The following is a 22,955-nucleotide window of genomic DNA, read 5'->3' as shown; positions in this document are numbered from 1 at the left end:
GTCCTGTGTTTAAGCTTGGAACTGACATGAGATGCTGTTTGACTACTGCCTGTTTTTTATTTCTAAGAGAACTCACAACCTTCTCTCAGATTTGAAAGATGGCTGAAATCAGAAGACTTCAGAAAACTTATTTTGCTGAAATTGATAACTAGATAAATTCTCCCCAAGAAGGTTACTGCTCAGTCTGAATCTACAGTTCCAAAAATTAGTAGGCTCAGATTTGGAGTCTGTTTGGTTTAAAATTCCAAAATGTTTTTACATTTGTTGTACAGCCATTTTCTGTTACTGCTTCTTTTAGTTTTCATAGTAAAGGGAACAACAGTGTATTGTTCTATGAAAATATGTATTATGGAGGTTTTATGAAAGATACAATGACAATTATGATGATACTTATGATTATACTTCAAAATATAAGCTGAATGTCAAATTTCAGACAATTAATCATGAAAAGACTAGTTTTCATCAGCTTATTAATAGAGAGAAGACAGAGAAAAAGGCTTTACAGCCATTCTGTCTGAGATCTGTTGACCTCAATCCAGTTCTGGTCTTTTGTTCCTATTTGCCAGTTTGGTGGAGTGCTCAGCTTTTTTCACCTTTTTCTGAAGTCCTCTTTCTTCTGACTCAGCTAAAATGCAGTAATTTCATCCAGGAAAACTTGTGTAATCCTTAGGTATCAGAAGATACATAGATATATTTTAAGAATTATGCAGAATCTTCTCAGTATCTGCAATAAAATAGTATTTTTTTTCCATTAGTATCAATATTTTTTGCATGACATGAAAATTTTAGCCAAAATGTACCCACACTATCCAAAATTTCAATATACTTCAATAAAAAGGGTCACCTTCATTAATACAAGGCAAGATTTGAAGTGATTGGCTGGGAGTGAATGGGAGGCAGAATTTATTCGGAACTAAATACCAAGTAGTCATAAGTAGAATATGAAGAATGTTAAAAACTTCATAACACCACGATTTTTGGCCTCATTGACCTGCTAGGCAAAGTAACTGTGTACAGATGAACCAGGTTTTTATGTTCTGTTCATTCTGTATGTGAGCTGATTGAGGAATTTTCTATTTAAATTTTTAGGTAAATTTTAAAAAAATTTTGCAGGAAACTCTCTGTTGATAGAAGGTATTTTTTTTTTCTGAGGGCTGATAAAGTCTCCAGTTTGATTTGCACCAAATAGGGACTAACACAGTAGTTAAGCTATTTTGTAGGATATTGAAGATGCTTTTGTTGACTGATTTTGAAGATGAACTGGAGCCTTAGCTTCTCTGAGGTGGGGAAGGAGAGATCCATCTTCCAATTAATGTTTTGTTACTTAGGCAAAAATTCCAGCAAGGCATTGTCAAGATATATTGAGGAAAAAGTCTTTTGTAGGCCCTATTAGGTTGAAGAGTAAAAAATTATTCAGGCATTTATAACAGAATGGAATGTCCAGTGGGATAGTGTCAGTGTTATCACTGAAGGACAGCTCTTCAGCTTTGAGTGTGGAATAAGTATACAGCTTATTCCATACAGAAATCAACAACCAGTATTAATGTGGATAGTGCATTGTATGCTTTCCTCTTCCATTTATGTTTTATTCATAAATACAGTCTAGTGCAGTACACATCCCTGCCTCCCTGATATACGATATTTATTGTGAAGAAACATCCCCAAATGGGGTAATTTTCTTCCCTTGGTGGGGTGTCAATGCCTGCTGTAGAGGCAAAAGTAAATCCATGTTTCTCCTTTTAGTGTGTTCACATTCCACTAGTTACCTTTCCTCTCTCCCCTGAGTTGGTCAAGTAAGTTTTGCAGTGTGTTTGAAGCTCTGACACGGCAATGTTGCAAGGTAAAATAAGCTATGGAGAGGCTGTAATATCATCCTATATTATTACACAAGGAAGCCAACTATGATTTTAAAAATGCACCGAAAGGGATTGTTTCTTATTAACTGAACTTATGTAGAATATTTATCTTGGAACATTTTTGCAAAGTTGTTCTGTTAGGACCTGTGATATTTCTGATCTATATTAGACTTTCTAATTTCCCAGGTGTACCAGCATATCCGTGCTTGCCTGGTTTTAAACGTTTTCATCACCTTGCACATACTCCTTCTGGTGATATATACCCTTTCAACCTTTCTTTTCTTAAATTTTTTCTTTTAATATTTTTAGTACAGATTTTATTTTACTGATTTACTATTATTTTACTGTTTTTATTTTACTGATTTACTAATTTTAGTACTAATTTTATTTTACTGATTTAACTAGGATTAATAACTATTTTAATCAATGTGACCGGAAGAAAAAATAATGTCACATAAAACTGTTGAAGTCATAGTTCAGTTATGCTTAGAGTTACACGAGTATGGCACCAATTTGAGAGGAAAATCAGAATCAGAATACTTTTTAGTTATGGAACAAGTCTAATTATATTTGTTTATGAGAATATTTTTATGTCCTTACAAGCTTTAGGCAGTATTGACATTCTTACTGCAGTCATTGGGTTTTGCTGGTGGTCTGCCACACACATCAAATGTTTTTCCTCCCCAAGTAACAAGCAGCATTGGAGAACATCTTGGACCTGGTTGAGTTCTTTGCAGATTTGGATGTTCATTGCCAGCTGATGTAACAGTTGTGCTACAAGATAATTTTGTGTGGTTTTAGGAGTTCAGTTGTGTAGATAGTGTTTCTATTATTGCTCACAGTGTTTGATGCATTGGTTGGTTTGATTTATTGGTTGCAATGTTTGGTGTTATTCAGAAATGAAAGCAAATATTGTTTTTCTGCTTCATAAGATGGAAGGGTTGCTCCATGTGGCATTATTGTGTGGTGCTCTCCTAGTGATAGAATTCGGGGAATTCTTAGGGTTTTTTTATTACTTTCTATTCTGAGTATTTAAAAGGAGATGTCAAAGTCTGAAAAACTAAAATGGTCACTGAAAGTGTCAACTCAGCTGGCATAGAAGCTTATTTCTAGCACTGAATTCTGGTATCTTAGAATGAGACAATATCCATTAACATGCTTTTAGCTTTTGAGAAGTAATAGGGATGGGTGATGAAGTTGTAAGGCATTATCAACATAGATGGTTTAAAACACTGCATTAAATGCTTGCATGTTCTAAATGTTTTCCTAAAAACATTTTTTTTTCTCTCCTCTCAAATACCCAATTTGCATTTCTTTTTCAGGCCAAAACAAGATTTGCTTTATTCCGGGGATGGTCGGACCCATCTTGGAAATGACTCTTATTCCAGAAGTTGAACTACGAAAAGCCACTATCCCAATTTTCTTTGACATGATGCTGTGTGAATACCAAAGGACAGGAGAATTCAAGAAGGTGATTAAAAATCCTCTGTGTAAAAATCATTAAAATGTAATGGGAAATATTTATTGTATGGGCTTTTCTGCTTACAGGAAGTAAAATACAAAATATTAAGAACAAAAGGAATAGCTCTTGTGCAAGTGAGCACAGGTTTTCCAGAGTGGTTTAGTAGGACTTAAGTAAAACTTTTGTTGCAATGATATCAATAATGTGCTGAAATAGGGGCCCAGAGAGATTGCAAGGCCTTCATAAAAATTTTCAAAATTTTACTGAAAAAGGTTCTGAGCAACAAGACATGACATTGAAGTCAGCCCTCGGTTAAGTAGGAGGTAGAATTAACAGAGCTCTAGGGGTCCTTTATAATCTAAATTTTTCATTATACCCCTTCCTTGTGACATATGTATGGATAAGCCAAACCTTCCAATTTTTAATACAGAATATCTGACAGAAGTAGCAGTGAGTATTTAATTATATATTGTCAGATTTCTCAGGAAATCCTAACTTTTCTAAATATTTATTGTGAGAGAAATAGACACTGTGAAGAACTGTGAAGAATTGCTAAAACGTTTTCTACATTTCTGGCCTGTTCTTGGTCTTACATAGATATTGATAGAGTTAGAGGATAGATGTTTATTTTTAGTGAACCTGTTGGAGTCTCGTATCTTTCTGAGCTAAGAGCTGTAAAAGGTTACTAAATGAGTGAATGTAGGTGTTCTCAGCAAGCTCGTCTGGTTCATGTGATTTAAAATTGCTGTAAATAGCCATATTTCTTACTCTCCGTTCTTGAAATTTTATTATGTGTAAGGATTTCAGAAGGATCATCCCATTAGCAGAAAACAAGTTTGTATGGCTTGGCGCTTCAGACAGATCTGTGTATACAAAATGGAGATGTTTTGCGGTTTGGTATTGAAGTGTGTTTAGAGATGTGGAGATTCCTTGGAACTATTAGATAGATAAGGAGGTAGTTTTAAAGCCAAATTGGTGCCAATGACAATTAGGCACACTCTGTTTATGTTAGAGGAGAAGGGCCCTCTCCAGGGCTTAATTTTGGCACAGACACAGAAAAACTTTCTTTTGTATTTGTGTCTTTTTTTTTTTTTGTTTTGTTTAAGCAACTGGCTTTTCTGCAGCTTGTTGAGAACCTGTGGGAAGATGCTTAGGAAGAGGTTTCTTTTTATTCAGGTCCAGCATCTGTGAAATTATTGCCTCTTAGAGAAGTAATCAATTCTCTACCTGCTGAATAAGTACGAGGAAGGATTGAAGAGGTAGATGATTTTTAACTGGTGCTTGACTTGCACTGTATTCACAGTTTTCTGTCTTACTGCAGTAAGTCCACACATTTCAGCTCTAGAAAATGACTGGATTGGATGGTTTTGCTTAATATTGCGTTGTCCTGAAAATGCCATGTACCTACGTTACTCATGTTACTAATACATACACGTATATACATTAATAGACCTATTGCTTACAGATATAAATTAATTCTGAGCCCTTTAAACTTCTTTTTTTTTTCAGCCTGGACTAGCCAGAGGATTTTTTTTTCCCTGTTTCTCTATATTGCAGTGATAGCTCTTTATTCTGTAGTATTGGTATAGTATGTACTGTTCCACTGGCAATCTTTAATTTGCGTTCTTATTACAGGGAAAGAGCTTACATTAGAGCAGCAAAACCGGCAAGTAACAGGAGAAAGAATTGTTGTGGATCACAGAGTATTGGTACTTGTAACAAACCAAAATTCTTTGTGGCCTTTAGCAAAAAAAAATAAGGTTCCCTCTTATTTGACACTCCTATTAAGAAATATTTAAGAAATAGTACTAATGTAGTAGTCCTTTCCTTCTACTCAAATCAGAAAATGAGATTGCTGTTTCTAAGCAAGTTAGAGTTTTCTCTGAGAACATTATGGAAAGTGTCTCTTAAATTAAGTCTCTGAGATCTGAAGTAATTAAGTATTTTTACGAGCAGCGTAGCGCCGATTCGGTATGCCACAGAGATGAAACATGTAATGCCAACTTCTTTTGAAATACTGGATGAATACATGCTGCTTAGTTCGGCCAGAGTTAGTCCTATACTGCTGTTAATGTCTCATGTGCATACTACACACATTTGCAAATTCACATTCAGCAATGACCTTTTATATGTAGGCATCTCACTGATAATATATAGCAACATATTTCCTCAATTTTCCCCTTCATCCAGACAGCAGAATATTTTAACCATTCTATGTCCATTTTAAAAAGTGCTATTCATATTTTCATGAGTCTACTCAGTCATTTTAAAGTATACTGTACCTGGTGCTGAGCCGGAGAGGTTGCCTGTCTATGATGCTGTAGGGTGTGTACACAGCTTATATCCAAGTTCTTGTGTATCCCACCAACCCCCTGAGAAGTGTTTAAATATTTCTGTTTGAAGCATGCCTGTCTGGTGCTGCATTATAATCATATGAGCAACTTTGGTTTCACACATTTATGGCTGTACAGCTGTAGTTTTGTTGTTTGGACTTGGTCTGAGAAATATGAAGTGCTTGAAATTGCTGCTTCCTCCCTGACTCTTCTAGAGAAAAGAGGACTGTATCTGTGTTGCCTAATTTTCTGCACCTGTTTTTTTTGTGTGATGAGCGTAGAAGTTAGGCCACTCGAACCAGTAGAAGTTAGGCCACTCAATACAGTGTTTCAAAGCTCCTTGAAAGAAGTAACCACTCAGTTCAGTCTTTTGTCGAAAGAGCAGTTTGCAGCATGGAGATGACCCAGTGGACCTGGGGTGGGATGCATGGCTTCCTGCTGTCTTTGGTGGACACTGGTTGAGTAATCCTGCTAGTTCTTCTGTCTCAGTATGGAATTGTACTAGTTGCTGTGAGAAGGTGAAACCTGAGAAATTCTACAGTGAATGGGTAGCGAGCATGTAACATCTGTCAGTTATCTTAAAACTCTAAATTTGAATAGAATGTGGGTTTCTTGTTTGTTTGTTTAGGTTGCTGTCATGGATACATCTAAGGATGTTTAAATAGATATTTTTACATATTATGCAGCTTATAAATCTGTTGCTTTAAGAAGCACATGTTGATTTTAAGGGCAATATCATTTGATTGGCTTATGCTGGAATAATTTTGATCTTTGATATTTGCGGCTTGAACATTGCAAATATTCTGGAGAAAGATGGGGAATGCTTGGCCTTTGTTCTTGAAAAATGCTGAGTAATTTCTCTGGGTGGAGAGTTTTAATCATGAACTGCTTGAAGGAAGTACATGCAGTAATGTGTTTTCAGTTAGAATGTCATGTTCTCTCCAGCTGAAGGAATTGCCCCTTCCAAAACAAGTCTGGAGAAATGCATGACCTGCTTGGTGTTCCAAAGGGCAAGAACTGTTTTGTTATATGTAGCCGTGGGCTTGGCTTCTTCATCTCAGGGCTGAACTTTTTGATGAGGATGTATTTAAGTAAGGAAAAGTATCTTGCATTGCCATTACCTGATAATACTGCATATAAAATACTATAGTAGTTCTTTCTAGGGTGAAATGATTCCAGTTCTCTGACAGGATGATCTGGATCCCAGTCTGCCAAAGCTCTCAATTACACAGAAATACTCCAGGGAGAAAACAGAATTACCTGTACACTGAAAGTTGTGTGCAATTTTGTGTGAAAGAAACACATGAGAATTTGCTGTGTTAGTACAGTGGTGAATTATCTGTCATTTTTACAGTGCTTTTAATAATTATATCTATGTAAAGCGACAGAGCTTTATTTCAGTGTAGATCTCCTAGTTTTCTAATGCAATGCTTTCTCTGTGCCTCTTGATGCATTAATGGCTTGTCTAGAACCTTGTGGTAGATCTTTCCCACCTCTTCTTGAAAATACTATGCCAAGGTTTCTTTTGTTTGAAGCTAGATGTTACTAGGACACAAATTTTTCTTTAGCACCTGGAAAAGTCTCGTGTAGACTTGCTTCCTGCTTTTCTCAGGTGTCTTTTTATCTGCGCTCTCCTGCATGCTTCTCTCACTAGCACGTGTGCTTACTCTCAGAGCACGAGCATTCTCTCACATTTAGCATGTCTCTAGCTGACTCACAGGGCAATAGGAGAAACATAAGCAGTCTTTCCTTTCTGCTACCTCATCACGCTGTATGTAAGTGTGAAACATTCAGTACTTACATGAAATATTAAAAATAAGAATTAATATAAATTTTGCCAGACCTGAGTAATTTATTCATATGATACTCAAAGATTTTAGTAGAAACCTTGGGGTGAGGGGATCAAGACGTGTTGTGACTCAACATAAAAAGGACATTGACAGCCACATTAGAAAAGTTTAAAAATGTGTTGGCATTAAAAGCTTGTAATCCTCTAACTGTGCAGATTCTTTACAAATCTATATCAAGTTGTTTTCTCACATAGTGATATCAAACATGATGAAATTAGTTGGATGAGAAGAATGACTACAGATGCACTAAGGCTTTGAGATTCACGTAACACACCAGTTTTCAGAGGGCATACACAAATGAAATGGAACCTTAGTGAAAGTGTATGTCCAGGCTTTCAGCAGCGCTAAAAGCCCAGGCTATCATAGGATCATAGAATGGTTTGGGTTGGAAGGGACCTTTAGAGGTCAACTAGTCCAACTAGTCCAACCCCCCTACAAAAATACAAACTACAAAAATAGCTTGTTTGCTATCTTTTTTGATATGTCACTGTTTCCTAATTAGGCTCTAGATAGACCTAACAAATAGCATTTAAATATGGTATAGCATACTGTAGGATTGTTCATATTTTATCTGGGTAAGAGTGATTCTACTGACTCTGAAATCCTGCGTTTCAAATCAAGGATGTTCTATGAAAACCCATAATACAGATACTGTAAGCCTGTTTCTTCAGGTTATTTTATGACTTTGTACTAAGAAACAGGTATCTGGAGACAGTCAGATGTGCATTATTCAGCTGGAATGTATTCAAGCATTTAACCTGAGGGAATGCGTGATATAACTATACAAAAATTTTCTTTTGATGCCTTATTGAAACGTGTTTGAGCTCTGGATATCTGCTTAGTGTTTTGATTTTTTCTTTCTTTATTAGTTTGAAAATGAAATAATTTTGAAGTTGGACCATGAAGTAGAAGGAGGACGTGGGGATGAACACTACATGCAGTTGTTTGAGTCCATGTAAGTACCGCATGAGAATAAATGCCTTCAGGATGTGTTTTGATCTTATTGTTCCTACTTCTCAAGTTGGTACCCTCACTTAAAAGTAAAATGGAATCTTAGCAGATTTTCTTATGAAGGGACTGGAAATAGCACACTGTTTCAGTAAACCTGGTTTGAATTGTAGTTTTGCTCATTGAAACTATTTTCCTGGTGGCTTTTCAGTATTTTATTCTCCAGCTAAATTAAGAAGAAATAATACCTAACCTGCATTTCTCTATCCAGGATAATAAAACATTTACCCCAGTTTTTAGTGTTTCTCCATTTTTCCTTATAACCTTTCTTGGTTTTATTTCACACTACTAAGAAAGTAGTATTTTAAAACGTCTTACTTGGTTTTCTTAATGTGTAGATTGGACACCAAGAGATTATTCTCTGAATTTATATAAAGTGACTATGCTGGAGTGAAATAATGCAAAGTACTACAGTTTAATAAAAATATTTCTATTTCTGTATTTCTAACAATCCCAAAGCCTGATATAGCATCTCCTTCTCTCCTTGGCGACCCAAATTCAGTTTTATTCTCAGACTTAATAGCTGTGTCTTCACCTGTGGCAGGTTGCCTGTGTGATGTATTGGGCAGCGGTGGAATCCTTGCACCTGCCTCTGAGAATTTGTTCCTAGCTTTGTGCATCAGACTGTAACAGTTAGAAAGTACATCGCTCATCACACACTTTCTCAAGCATTGATAACCTAGTAGTCATTAATCATAAAAATGCTGTAGCATTTTTGGCTACATGATGAAATTGATATACGCTTTGTGACATTGAGTGTGTACGTTTTTACTTTGTCAAAGCCTGCTACCTTGTGCAAGTGTATTTTTGTGGAGGAGGTAGCAATCATAGGATCATAGAATGGTTTGGGTTGGAAGGGACCTTTAGAGGTCAACTAGTCCAACCCCCCTGCAGTGAGCAGGGACATCTTCAGCTAGATCAGGTTGCTCAGAGCCCCGTCCAACCTGACCTGGAATGTTTCCAGGGATGGGGCATCTACCACCTCTCTAGGCAATCTGATCTTTGTGAAGTCACATTCCTCACCAGATGAAGCACAACATCTTTGTGTACGCCACAACAAAAAAAGTATTTTTTCAATGAAAATATAATTTTGTAAAAAATACTGAATTGTATAATTAAATGATATGTAAATGTAATCTTATGTAAAATATGTAATTATAATCTGATTAAATAGTATAATTTAAAAGAAACATAATTTAAATCAAACATTTTAAATGTTTGCTATGTTAGTTTAATTTCTGTACTATGAGGAGGCAGACAAAATATAGAGAGGTAGACTTGAAAAAAAGTAAAACTACTGACACGTTTTAGGCAATATAAAACTCTTCTTTGAAACTGATACACTGGCAAGGACAGATGAACTTTTAAAAATGTCTTTTTCACTTCCTAACATGCAATGACTATGTAGACTGAGAGGAATAAAGTATATTTTCAATTTTGAATGTTTAAGCGGTGATGCAGGGATGTTCAGACTAGCTCTCGGTAGGACTGAAAACAGGCTTGCTAGTACGTAGTTTTCTTAACCACACCGCTGCAACGCTTCAACCATTATGCCTGCCTGAACTGTCACTACAGTTCGTCATCTCCAATACTGGGGATTCAGCTGACACAGTGGACATTTATTGCAATGCTAAACTTTCCTTGCTGCTTGTAAGTTTTTTTCCAAATATCCATACTAAATCTTGCTTGCCTCAGTTTAAGCCAATTATTTCTTGCTTTACCCACAGGGGGCAAAGAATTGTTCATTCTGTTTCTCTTTGCAGCAGCTTTTAACAAATTTGAAAGTTGCTGTCAAGTTTCCTTTGGTGGTCTTGTTAGGGGAAACAACCCCAATGTTACAGTTTATCACATGCAACGTTTTCTGGACATTCCTACAATGTCTACATCTATTTTGAAATACTACATTGCCCTAAAGCGGGAGAGAGTATTCAAACTGAGACTTTATCAATGCAAAGAGAAAAGTTTCCTTCAGATCTCGTGTATGAGACTCTTTGAAGTTTACTTTTTCTGGGCTGTGTAACATTATTTGCTTGTCTTGTTTGCAGTTTTCTCTTACATTCAAATATTTTTCTAGAGAGCTGGTATCTATCCAGTTAAACCACATCTTTCAGTAGTGCAGTTAGTCTCATCAAACATACTACATAGCATTTGATCTTCCTGCCTTTCCAAGGTGCACTTCCAAGGTGCCCTTCTTTCTTTGACTTATCTGGGATTTTTCCCCTTGTTACTCTCCCGTGTTCTACAAAACTTCAGGTTCAAGGTTTCCACATTTCTAAAGATGTCACTTCATATTATCTCCAGATAATATTTTTTGTTCCATCTTTGAGGTTGTTTAACAGTGCCTGTAGAGGGACAGCTGAAGCAGAGGCTGGTGACTTGGCTGTGGTAGGACCCTGTTCTTGTCTCTGTGTTGTGTGTGTGTGTGTGTTTTGTTTTAAATCTTCTTACCTTCACACCTTTCAAAGCAGGGATTTCCATCCTCTGTCCCTAACTCCCTGCCCAACTAAAGTGGACTCCAGATTTATTCTTTTGGCCATATTTTCATCACATAATTTCCTGTAACTATCTGCATTCCTGCACAGTTCCAGTTGCCACATTGAATACAGATATTTAGCAGTAGTCAATGGCTGTCTCGGGTGTTGGTGGTCACCTCTGTAACCAACACTTACCCACGCTAGCTGGTTGCTGGGAACATCCCCATGCCCAATAAACTAAATAGGATCAGCAGAAGTTTAATCACTGCCTTGCAGTTGCCCGTAGTCCTAAATGTTAGTATGCTCCCTGGCAGGTTCTGACCTGCGCTAATGAGTGCTGTCCCAGACACCAAGGAAGAGTTGGGGTAATGTGGAACAGATGGGAGGCTGTTCTCAGTAGACAGGTTAGACATGGCTACCCTGTTCTGGGAAATAGAGCCTAGGGAAAAAGAGCCTAGCTGTATGAATACACGTTGTCCTACGCCGCTTTTGCTCAGGCTCAGAAAATGTATTCTGGCATGTTTATGTTACTGATATAGGCACAATAGAAAAGAGCATTTGGAAGCTTTCCAGTTCCCCGTCATTGCAGTGGCCCATGTTATGCAGTTAGTTTCTCAAGCTTTACTGAAAATACTTTTTATTTCAAAACTTCTATTTTTTTTTCAAGCTCTCCTTAAAAATTAAAAGGTTTATTGCTTCCTCCTGGGGGGGGGAATCTTCTAAAGATTTATGGGTCCTTTTAATTGGGATTATTGTATGAATCTGAGAAAGACAACTTTTAAAATCTTCCCTCATGAAATGGGTATTCCTCTACTGTTCATTTTGTTCATCTCCTTTCTCCTGTTCATTTTGTAGTTCTCTATGTGTACTCCAGTTCATCTTTAGTGACTGGAATTAGGTACTATATCCTGGGTGAGATCTGGCAATAGCTTGTGTTTTATGTCAGTGTTTTTCTACTTGTATTGGAAAGAAATGTGATGCCTTGGTGACTCATGTTCATTTCACAGTCAAGTAATGTTCAGAGGTCTGCCTTTTTTGCTGTCACTCCAAGTGAGCTTATGGCAAAAAATCATAGTAGTCACTTAAATGGTGACTGTACTTTCCTTTGTTAGTGTCTTATCCTGTTTCTGATACTTACTGACGTAAAATAACCCCATTTTTCTTGTACAGTATTCCAGTCTCCTATATGATTCTGAGGCTTTCTTACAGTCTTTTCCACAAACATCATTTCACGTGCTCTGGGCTATTCTGTCAGTTGTCCACTCTTCAGACCCTTTAGTGTTTAATATTCCACTAGCAATATGTTTAATGTCATAAGCTATGTTCCAATAATTTATTTAAATATTTCAGTTATTGTTTCAGACTAGTCAGACAGCAGCAATTAAAATATTCTGGTTTTATCTGTTAGCCTCTGTCTGTCACATCTTATACAGTATCAATGTTCTTTCAGATGTGCACATACACACTCCCTCTGTCTTGGCCAAATAACTCTGTTGTGGATCTGTTGTGCTGGTTTTGGCTGTACAATCAAAGCGATAAACATCAGGCACTGGTTTTACTTTTCATGAGTTAGACCTCTGAGACTGGGTACTTTGCTGAGATCCTATTCCAGCCCAAAGCTTCAAGTATTTCCTTGCAGTTAAAGTTATCCAAAACAGTCAACAGTTGAAGTACAAGTTATCAGAAACAGTCAACATGGATTCACAAAGGGAAGATCATGCTTCACCAACCTAATAGCCTTCTATGATGGCGTGACTGGCTGGGTCGACGAAGGGAGGGCAGTGGATGTTGTCTATCTTGACTACAGTAAGGCATTCGACACTGTCTCCACAGCATCCTCACAGGCAAGCTAAGGAAGTGTGGGTTGGATAAGTGGACAGTGAGGTGGACAGAGAACTGGCTGAACAACAGAACTCAGAGGACTGTGATCAATGGAGCAGAGTCTGGAGGGAGGCCTGTCACTAGTGGTGTTCCCCAGGGGTCTGTGCTGGGTCCAGTCCTGTTCAATATATTCATCAGTGACCTGGATGATGGGACAGAGTGTAACCTCAGCAAGTTTGTTGATGATACGAAGCTGGGAGGAGTGGCTGATACACCAGAAGGCTGTGCTGCCATTCAGCGAGACCTGAACAGGCTGGAGAGCTGGGCCGAGGGGAACCTGATGACATTCAACAAGAGCAAGTGCAAGGTCCTGCACCTGGGGAGGAACAACCCCACGCACCAGTGCAGGTTGGGGGCTGAACTACTGGAAAGCAGCTCTGTTGAGAAGGACCTTGGAGTGCTGGTGGGCAGCAAGCTGACCATGAGCCAGCAATGTGCCCTTGTGGCCAAGAAGGCCAACGGTGTCCTGGGGTGCATAGAAAGGATTGTGGCCAGCAGGTCGGGAGAGGTTATCCTCCCCCTCTACTCTGCCGTGGTGAGACCTCATTTGGAGTGCTGTGTCCAGTTTTGTGCCCCCCAGTTTAAGAGGGATGTGGAACTGCTTGAGCAAGTCCAGCGGAGAGCTACCAAGATGATCAGGGGACTGGGGCATCTCCCATATGAGGAAAGGCTGAGAGACCTGGGTTTGTTCAGCCTGGCAAAGAGAAGACTGAGGGGGGATTTCATCAATACCTATAAATATCTGAAGGGTGGGTGTCAGGATGATGGGGCCAGACTCTTTTCAGTGGTGCCCAATGACAGGAGAAGGGGCAATGGGCACAAGTTGGGACACAGGAAGTTCCACCTCAATATGAGGAAAAACTTCTTTCCTGTGAGGGTGACAGAGCATTGGAAGAGGCTGCCCAGGGAGACTGTGGAGCTTCCTTCCCTGGAGACACTCAAAACACGCCTGGATGCGTTCCTGTGCCCCCTGCTCTGGGTGTCCCTGCTCAAGCAGGGGGGTTGGACAAGATGATCTCCAGAGGTCCCTTCCAACCCCTACCATGCTGTGATTCTGTAATATTAATATGTATTTTCTGATGAAAGTTTAAATAATCTGTGGAGTAAAAAATTATTTTTGCAATGAATTAAATCTTAATTGTTTATAATGAAAGTTTTAAAAATAATAGTGTACTTAAAGATTAAAAATAAATTTTTAAATGTATTTTTCTATAAACTGAGTGCTGTTAATGCAACCCAAAATTCATAATAGTGAATTATGGTCAGAAATTCTTAATAATCTGTCACTGAATCTACTCAGCTTAAGCACACAGCATATTTTCGGGGATAATTTTGCAATTGCTAGTTTGCTTTTACTATTTTCCTGTGAGAAAACATGGTGATTTTTATGTGTTATTAATAGAATATGACCAATATACATGTAATTACTTTGTGCTTTGTGGTTGGTTGATCCTGGCTGGGTGCCAGGTGCCCACGAAGCCACTCAGTCGCTCCCCTCCTGGGTAGGATGTGGGAGAAGAAAATAAGATGGAAAAGAACTCGTGGGTCATGATAAAGGCAGTTTAATAAAGCAAAAGCTGCGTGCAGAAGCAAAAGAAAACAAAAGATTTATTCTCTGCTTCCCCTCAGCAGGTGATGTCCAGCTACTTCCCAGGAAGTAAGGCTTCAGTACGCATAGCAGTTGCTCCAAAAGGCAAATGTCGTAGTAATGAATGCACCCCACCCCCTCCTCCTTTCTCTTAGCTTTAACTTCTGAGCAGACGTTATATGGTGTGGGACATCCCTTGGGTCAGCTGGGGTCAGCTGTCCTGGCTGTGCTCCCCCCCAAGATCTTGTGAACCTCTGGTCTGCTGGCTTTGGGGGCGAGAGTACACCTTGGTGCTGTGCCAGCACTGCTCGGCAGGAGCCAAAACATGGGTGTGCTGTCACACCTTGCTAGCTACCCACGTAAAGCACAGCACTATGAGGGCTGCTATGGGGAAAATTAACTCCATCTCAGCCACACCCAGTACAGGAATATATAAATATATATGTGAATCTATATATGTGTGTGTGTATATCTTTATAAATAAAATGGAGTTTCTCAGAGAGAATCCCAATGGAACACTAGAATGCTCAGGAGATGAAACAAGCTTTTAAGCAAAGAAAGAAAATAATCCTTAACGAGATGCTGGTAATCATTTAATAATCTTTCAACAGTTAAGCTTTGAAAACAAATGTATGGTAATAAAGTGAAATATCTACTCCTAAAGCACTTTTTAGAAACAGCATATGATAATGTTTTGTTAATGTAATTGGAATCTGCTAATGACGTGTAAAACTCACTTTCCTATATTTTTATCAAAAGAGAACTAACTGCTTGTTTTAATTTGGAGAAAGTTTATTGTTTGTGTTTGCTTATTTCTTAAGGGCAAATTGCTGTGGTGAGGTCTTGCGTGAATGTCTTTTTTTGGCTTAAAATTGTAATTTAAGTTAGTTTGAACTTTCTACTCAAACATAACTGTACAAAGAGAAAGAAATAATTGTTGCATTTAATGTTGTGCAATAATGGAAAAAAGGAAGGTCTAATGTTTATTGTGATACTGTGGAATTTGAGGACTTGAGTGTGTTATACCAGGGATGCAGGTTGCTGTGTTCTGAAATAGTGGGTATACCCTTGAATCTGAAGTCATTTTCAGACAGGGAAAGTAAATTTTTTTTTTCCCTTTTCATTTATATCCCATCTGTCTTCTGCATATCTGAATTACCAACCCACGAAGGGAACTTCCAGTGCATTCTGCAGTTGCATGAGCCCCAGGTCACTATTTGCCTTCAGGTCCCAACAGTGTTTCAGCTGATGGGCTGCTAATTTTCACAGTACTGTAAAGATATCTTTTTGTGTGTTTGCAGTCTTACAGAGTGTGCGTGTCAGTACCCTGGCATTTTTAACTTGGTTGAAAGTTTTGTCAGCCTAGTTAAAGGCCTCCTGGAGAAGCTGCTGGATTACCGAACTGTGATGAATGATGAAAGCAAGGACAATCGCATGAGCTGCACTGTGAATTTACTGGTATGTTCTCTCTTGTAATTCTTGTGTGAGAATGGGGAAGAGCTTTAGAATCCATTTACTGAAGACGAAGGTAAATCTTCCTGGGGATAGGGGTGGTTGACAATGCTCAGTAGTGATCTAAACTCTGAGGCAAGAGGCTTCTATATGTCTTTGCATGGATATATGCACAAATCTGAAAGCAATGTCCACTCAATTATTTGGTTTTGGTTGGGTGTTTTATCCACTTCGATTCTGTGGATAAATAAGGAAGGCTACTGTTCATGTACCTTTGCTTTTTGATAGGCTTAATGTAACAGGGGGCTTTTGGCAGAGTCAAGTTTTGCATGAGGAACTAACCTGCTTGCTGCTTTAGCAACTCAACAATTATGGGTTTTAAATCTGGGGAAGAAACCTGCAAGATACACATGCAGGAAGGTGCCAAGAAGATTTGAGTCTCTGATCTGGTTCTAGGCCACCCCATCTTTTTTTCTATTCCTATTTTGTCCTGAGGATATTGCATATAGAGGCTCTGCACCAGGAAAGTCCTCTAGGCTGCAGAGGAACCTTCATCATCATTGAAGATTGGAAAGAGAACATGGTTAATAATATATTGCACTCGCATACTCTCTGTTCCTCAGTAATTGCTGTGCCATGTGGTATAAATTTCTGCAGCTCCTCAGGAGGCAATTCTTGTCATACATTTTGCACAGCCTTAGCAACTTATATACCTGCAGAAGTGTTGTGGTGGCTAAAATGGGCTTTAGTCCTGGAATTAGCCCCTTCAGAGGTATTGCACAGCAGTGCGACATATCAACAGTGTGTCATATCAGCTTCAATAAATAACAGCTTTTTTTCTGGCCATCAAATGAAGCCAGAGCATGTAGTTTATTACATTAATGTATTTGGATAACCATATTTTCTTCTTCTCCAACAGAAAAACTTTCACTAGTGATTTCATTAGTGAACTAGGAGAAGTATACACATGTATGTGTAATAATAACACATCCTAAGAACTAATGAAAGTATTAACTGAAGCAGTAGGGCCAGCTTTAAACTTAAGATAGTCTGTAAATATAGTTTTTCTTGTGCTGTCCAACAAGTGAGGAAAGCAAAACCTCAGCATATATATATATATATATATATTTGTCTTGTGATTTAATAAAAGACATCAGGAGATAACTTCTAAATGTTTGTGTCCCTAGAATTTCTACAAGGACATTAACCGTGAAGAGATGTATATCAGGTATGGCAGTTGTTCTGTTGGAGTTGTTTTGGAGAGAGCAATAATGTTCTCTTATGAATTCTGTTTTTATCATTGTACTTGGATTTCTGTTACTTAATGTTAGTTTACCATTGACAACGACCCTGTTGTAGCCCTGGCCTCATTTATATTCTTACTCCGTTGTTTGCTTAGCTTTCGGTGATTTGGAATCTATCATGATGATCAGAGGACTGGGAAGCTGCCATATGAGGATAGGCTGGGAGAGCTGGGTTTGTTCAGCCTTGAGAAAAGGAGGCTTAGAGGGGATCTCATCCCCATGTGCCAGTACTTAAGGGGCAGCTACACGGAGTCACACGGAGAGGACAAGGGGGAATGGACACAAGTTGCTCTTGGGGAGTTTCCGATTGGACACCAGAGGGAAGTTTTTCACAGTGAGGACAGTCACCATTGGAATAATCTCCCCAGGGAAGTGGTTGACTCGGCCATGTTGGGCACCTTCAAGAGTCATCTGGACAGGGTGCTGGGCCATCTTGTTTAGACTCTGCTCTTCCTAGAAAGGTTGGACTAGATGATCCCTGAGGTCCCTTCCAACCTGAGATTCTGTGATTCTGTGATTTTGTCATGTATTCATCAGCAGCATTTTTTTTCCCCAAGAATCAACTTTTAGTTGATCAAATCACTCAACATTCGTTGTCTGTTGTTTTCAATAAAGAAAATATAGCTAGATTTGAGGTTTTATGGAGGGAGTATCATATATTTAGAATGGTAGAAAAAACATTCAAGTTTTGTAGAATTGCGCAGTCTGCCAAGTCTCTTTAAATATGCAACACTACGTGCAATGGAGTATTACAAGTAAAGCGTTTTTCTATATGAGCTATAGCTATACTGGCAAATCCTTTCAGATGTGACATGGCCTCTTACTGTCTCCAACAGTTTTGCATATGAGCTGCAGCAAATCTTGCTTTTCAAAAGCTTACTGTTTCCTGCCTCTCCTCTCACTCCTGCAAAATCTGCAGAATGATCTGCACTTCAGCCACGGCAGTACAATGTCCAGAATCTCAGCTGAAATGGGCACTGAAGGTGATCCAGAGCTAAACCTGGAGCCATGAGCTGGAGTGGCCAGGGAGCAACAAGGCTCCCTCTGCAGGCATTGCTGAGGGGGACACGTTTTCAGTTGGGTTGACAACTGGGAATGGTAGTTCCTTGAACTGCTACAGCAAGGCATCAGAGACCCTGTGTCAAAACTCCTGTTGTGTTTAGAGGATGGCATGCACATTTTCCTCTGGCTGCTGGAAAAGATGTGGATTAAGTTACATGGTGGGCAGTGGTTGTGCTGGTAGCAGCAATGCTGCCCTAGGGATCAAGCAGAACACTGGCAAAATATGACTTAGAGCAGTTCTGCCCCTACCACCTTCCAAGTTGTACAGGACTTGCTTTGTCTGCACTGGTATTTTCTGTTTTTCTCCGTTACCTTGTGTTGTCTGTTGTGCTCTCATCTATTTAAATGGAAAATGTTTACATGCAATCAAAAAGTGCTACAGAGAAAGGCAGCTGTCTTTAGTAACAGTCAGGAAATAATGGACACAGAGGTCTGACTTAGACCTTGAGCCTAGTAGTTCTTCCTCTTAGAGGTGGAGCCGACAGCAGTTCACAAAAGGAGGTTAGTTCTTTCTCCTCCTTTTCTGCAAAATATTTCAGCATAGAAAGAGAACACAGAAAAGTCTGAACAAATGCACAGAGCTTTAACCCTTCTCAGAGTGTCCTTAAAGACTCTTTGTGTAGTGACCGCATGACATCTATGAAGTTTCCATTACAAAGTTTATCTAGAAATTTTTTGACACTTAGTATTCCAGTCATGTCAATATCTAGTCTAATTCTTGTTCTCTCCTCTAACAGATATTTATATAAATTAAGAGATCTTCATTTAGATTGTGAGAATTACACAGAAGCAGCATATACCCTTCTACTCCATACGTGGCTTTTGAAGGTCAGATTTTCTAAACTCAATACATATATAAGCTTTTGCAATTTTCAGATTTAAAAATTAAAAAATGATTGTCTTAATCTCTGATTTACTGCATATTAGTTATTTTTCCATAGGTGTACTCAAGTTTCTAGTTAAAAATACTGTGGTAGGTCATACAAAATGAATGTTAAATTGTTGAAATTGTATTTTCAAAAGGTGATTAAAAGCCATATATTTGTACAAATAAATATTGTAGCAAAAATAGTTTTACTTTATAGTGGGAACATTGTGTGCAAATTCTGAAGCCATTTAACTTCCATGTGGTTTTCATTTTGGTAATTTCTTACTTATCCCAGACATAATAATGATGAAAATTAAATGCATTTTTTGTACCTATCATGGGGGGACATCTGACTTTTCATTTTACATAATATGGATCACTCTGCCAAATTATGTGTGCTTTCTTTTGTAGCAATGATTTTTCGCTATAACTAATGTTTATTCTCATTGTACCTGAATTTATGAATTGAAATGGTCAGTAAGATGCATTTCCATTTCAAAGGAAAATTCAAACTTTAAATGTTCTTCAGCAAAAATTAGATATTTCTTATAGAATTTCTTTTAGTGCAGAACTATATAAATTTGGCTTTTCACAGTGCTGTATCGTTCAAACTTAATTAAACATTTCTGATTGTGAAAAAATGAGATATATTGTATGTATTGGTATAGATAAGGATAATATTATCTACAAATATTTTAATACAAAAAAAAAAATCAAAACCAAATCAGTCAAGATGACACCACTGAAATAAAATGAACTTATTTTCTCATTTAGACTTTTATCCAAACTTTTTTGGGTGAGGGGCAGGAAGGGAACACAGGTTTTTAAAATGCTGTGTCTAGTCCTGATTATCACATGAAATACAGCACTTGTTTGAAGAGGTAATGAAAACATTCCCAGTGCCTTTCCCAGTTTCTTTGTGGAAGGGTAAAAAAGACCAGGGAAAAAATCACTGGGACCAGACCATGGGGGAGGGGAGATGTGTGTGTGAAATGCTGAAGTCCAAAATCATATGTTTTTTTAATGTGGTTTTATTCTCAGTGGTCAGACGAACAGTGTGCACCCCAAGTCATGTCAACAGAGTTCCAGTGTTCACAGACCTATCGACACTTGAAAGAGAATCTGTATGAGAAGATCATAGAGTACTTTGACAAAGGAAAGGTAGGTCTGTAGAGTTCTTCCCCCTCCCAAATAACTTTTTATGGTGTTACTTTGTATAGTAGTATTTAATGAACATGCTCTCTGTAAAGTGTTTGTATAGGAAATCCTCTTTGAAATATGGGTCAAGTAAAAATTGTGTCCTGAAGGCTTGTTCACAGAGTATATCTGTTATGTATTAATATACTCTTTCAATAACCACACTCACAAAGAAAGAGGGCCAATATTTATACTGGTCACAAGCATTTCTGTCAGGCTGTAATAAAATAATTAAAAATGATGCATGTAGTCTCCTTTACTAGGAAAAGAATGGGGACTACACAGATTGCATTTCTAAACCATTCGGTCATTATCTCCCCCAAAACCAGACAGTTCAAAAAGAACATATTTGTCTCAGAGATGTCTGAAACTTGCATCCCAGGCTTAAAATATACCAGTTGGATGTTCAGCACCTGGGTTTAGTTCAGCTTTTTTTAAAAAATCTGTTAACGAAATTGTCTGTCAATACAATGACAGTAGAGTTGAGATTTTTGGAAGTAAAGCAAAGGACTAGAAAGCAAGGGAAAATTCCGCAGTGCTGGATAATGAATCTTGTGACCCAATAGGGCCTTTAAGTCATTATGTCTTGTTCAGCTGTAGCCAAAGGTATGAAGGGGGAAGGCAATTCATTGCTGCTTCTTGCAAAATAAAGGCATAACTGCCCATGAAAGTCCCTTGTATAATTCAGGAGGTAGAAAGTTTATGGTGCTTCAGCACTGTGCAGGAAAATGCAGTGCTATTTATAACTTCTTTTTACTTTTACTGTTTCTTTTACTTTTTTTAGGGTTTTTAAACTTTTTTTTTTTTAACTTTTTGGCATCTGAAATAACAACAATGTAGCAGTCCCCACCCACTCTATCAGAATAATCAAATCCTCATGACTTCTGATCTACCTAGCATTCAGGTTCTCCTCAGATACATCACAGGAGGTTTGCAGAGAGCTGAATGCAGCTGTCAGCTTCAGAACTACCTAGCCTAGGAGTACGTGGCACCATGTAAAAACAGTCATAATGCGTGTGACCACCAGTGTCCTTACATCAGTAGTGAACTATGCTCAGAAAAACTCTTTTGTTTCCTTTATCGTGAATAGATGGGAAGACTGACAGAATTTGAGAAATACCCTCAAGAGAGGGAGTTTCTATCTGTTTTAAGACCACTTCTGTGCTGTATACATTAAGTGCCTATAGCACATGAGAAAAACTGTCCTCCTCTTTCCAATGCAGCTCTGTAATTCCTCACAGTAATTTTCAGAGGTAGCTATTAAGTTGTGTGGAAAGAATCAAGCTGCTCCTCTGGGCAAGTGGCAATTTAAGTCTTGTAAATTTTAAGCTGACTAGCAGAGCTGTCATGTGCAAGGCTACCTATGATTATATATGCTTCAGAATTTCTTCTAAAATTAAGTGTGTTTGTTCTAAGGAGAGGCAGGTGTCAGGCCCCTCATACACTGCTCCTATGCTTGGGCTGTGTTCTGGATGTTGTGCGCCTTAGTGATTTACTCTTCTTTTTTAATGTATTTGAAAGGTTAGGTGATGTTTTATTATCTTATTGTAAGAATAAAGTAGGTTTACTTATTCCTTCCTATAATGAACCATAAAACACTTTTATTTTTACCATTAATCTGCTTTCCTAAAGTTTGATTGCCTTGAGTCTTCCATTCTAAGTGTGCAGTTCATAAATGACTGCAATTTAAAGATAGCATAATCAATAAAACTGTAGTTGAACAGTGATGCATTAAAAACTTGTTTGTTGGTACTGGATTTACTTTTTCAATATGTGGTTGCATTGCAGATGTGGGAAGAAGCCATATCTTTATGCAAAGAACTTGCAGAGCAATATGAAAAGGAAGTTTTTGACTATGAACTCCTAAGTCAAAACCTGGTAAGTTGATATACAGGTCTTCAAATTATTTCAGTCAGAGAAATTAGTACTTTTGAGCTATCAAATGATAGAGCTGCTTATGAGCTTGTTGTCTACAATTGATTTTTAATTCATTTGTTAAAATGTAACAGTTTTATTGTAATAATCCAGTGCTAACACAGAGATTCATAAGAACTGTTTGGTAAAGTTGCGTGGGCATCTGCTTACTGAGATATTTTGAAACTTCTATAGGTGAAATAAACATTTTTTTGCTTAGTGCAATTTAAAGGTGTATAAAAGAAATATAACAGGGTTTTGAGGCCTTTGTATTGCTTTAGGCTAGAAAAAGCACCTGGATGCATTTTTTTCTCTGAGATTTTTCTTTACAATTTAGGAAGTTGAATCTTGACAAGCCTAAAAAATTCTGTCCTAATCAGGGACTGGGGAAGTAATACATCACAAGAATTAGAACTAGGTCAAAAGGCTAGAAGGAAGATTTTAAAGGAAGACTAAATATTCAATTATTTGTTTTCATTAAAGTTGAATTCATCTAAAAAGAATACCCTCCCCACATACCTTCTTTTTTTCCATCCCCAACATTCCACACTTGCATGATCTTTAAGAAAGCGTAGGGCTCATTCAGTAGATATCCCTGAATCTTCCACGAAGAAACTATGGGAATCAAAACACGATGTTCTTGAACAGTGTTGTGTGTAAAGAAAGCTGCTTTTCTTCCCAGTCAATTCTGCTTTTATCATAAACT

At 38.0% G+C, this 22,955-nt stretch overlaps 1 protein-coding gene across 1 annotated transcript in view; it reads left to right on the top strand.

Moving 5' to 3' along the window:
- DOCK2 (dedicator of cytokinesis 2) overlaps positions 1–22,955 on the top strand; it is a 210,806-nt gene that overhangs the window by 162,613 nt on the left and 25,238 nt on the right. The window contains exons 33-39 of the mRNA XM_064458922.1: positions 3,179–3,327; positions 8,371–8,456; positions 15,754–15,910; positions 17,092–17,132; positions 19,008–19,098; positions 20,180–20,299; positions 22,124–22,213. Coding sequence (XP_064314992.1) covers positions 3,179–3,327; positions 8,371–8,456; positions 15,754–15,910; positions 17,092–17,132; positions 19,008–19,098; positions 20,180–20,299; positions 22,124–22,213 — 734 coding nt within the window. The remainder of the gene's footprint in view (positions 1–3,178; positions 3,328–8,370; positions 8,457–15,753; positions 15,911–17,091; positions 17,133–19,007; positions 19,099–20,179; positions 20,300–22,123; positions 22,214–22,955) is intronic.

The sequence above is a fragment of the Phalacrocorax carbo genome, chromosome 8, assembly GCF_963921805.1.
Source record: "Phalacrocorax carbo chromosome 8, bPhaCar2.1, whole genome shotgun sequence".
Classification (NCBI taxonomy): domain Eukaryota; kingdom Metazoa; phylum Chordata; class Aves; order Suliformes; family Phalacrocoracidae; genus Phalacrocorax; species Phalacrocorax carbo.
This window is presented reverse-complemented; position numbering and strand designations above follow the sequence as displayed.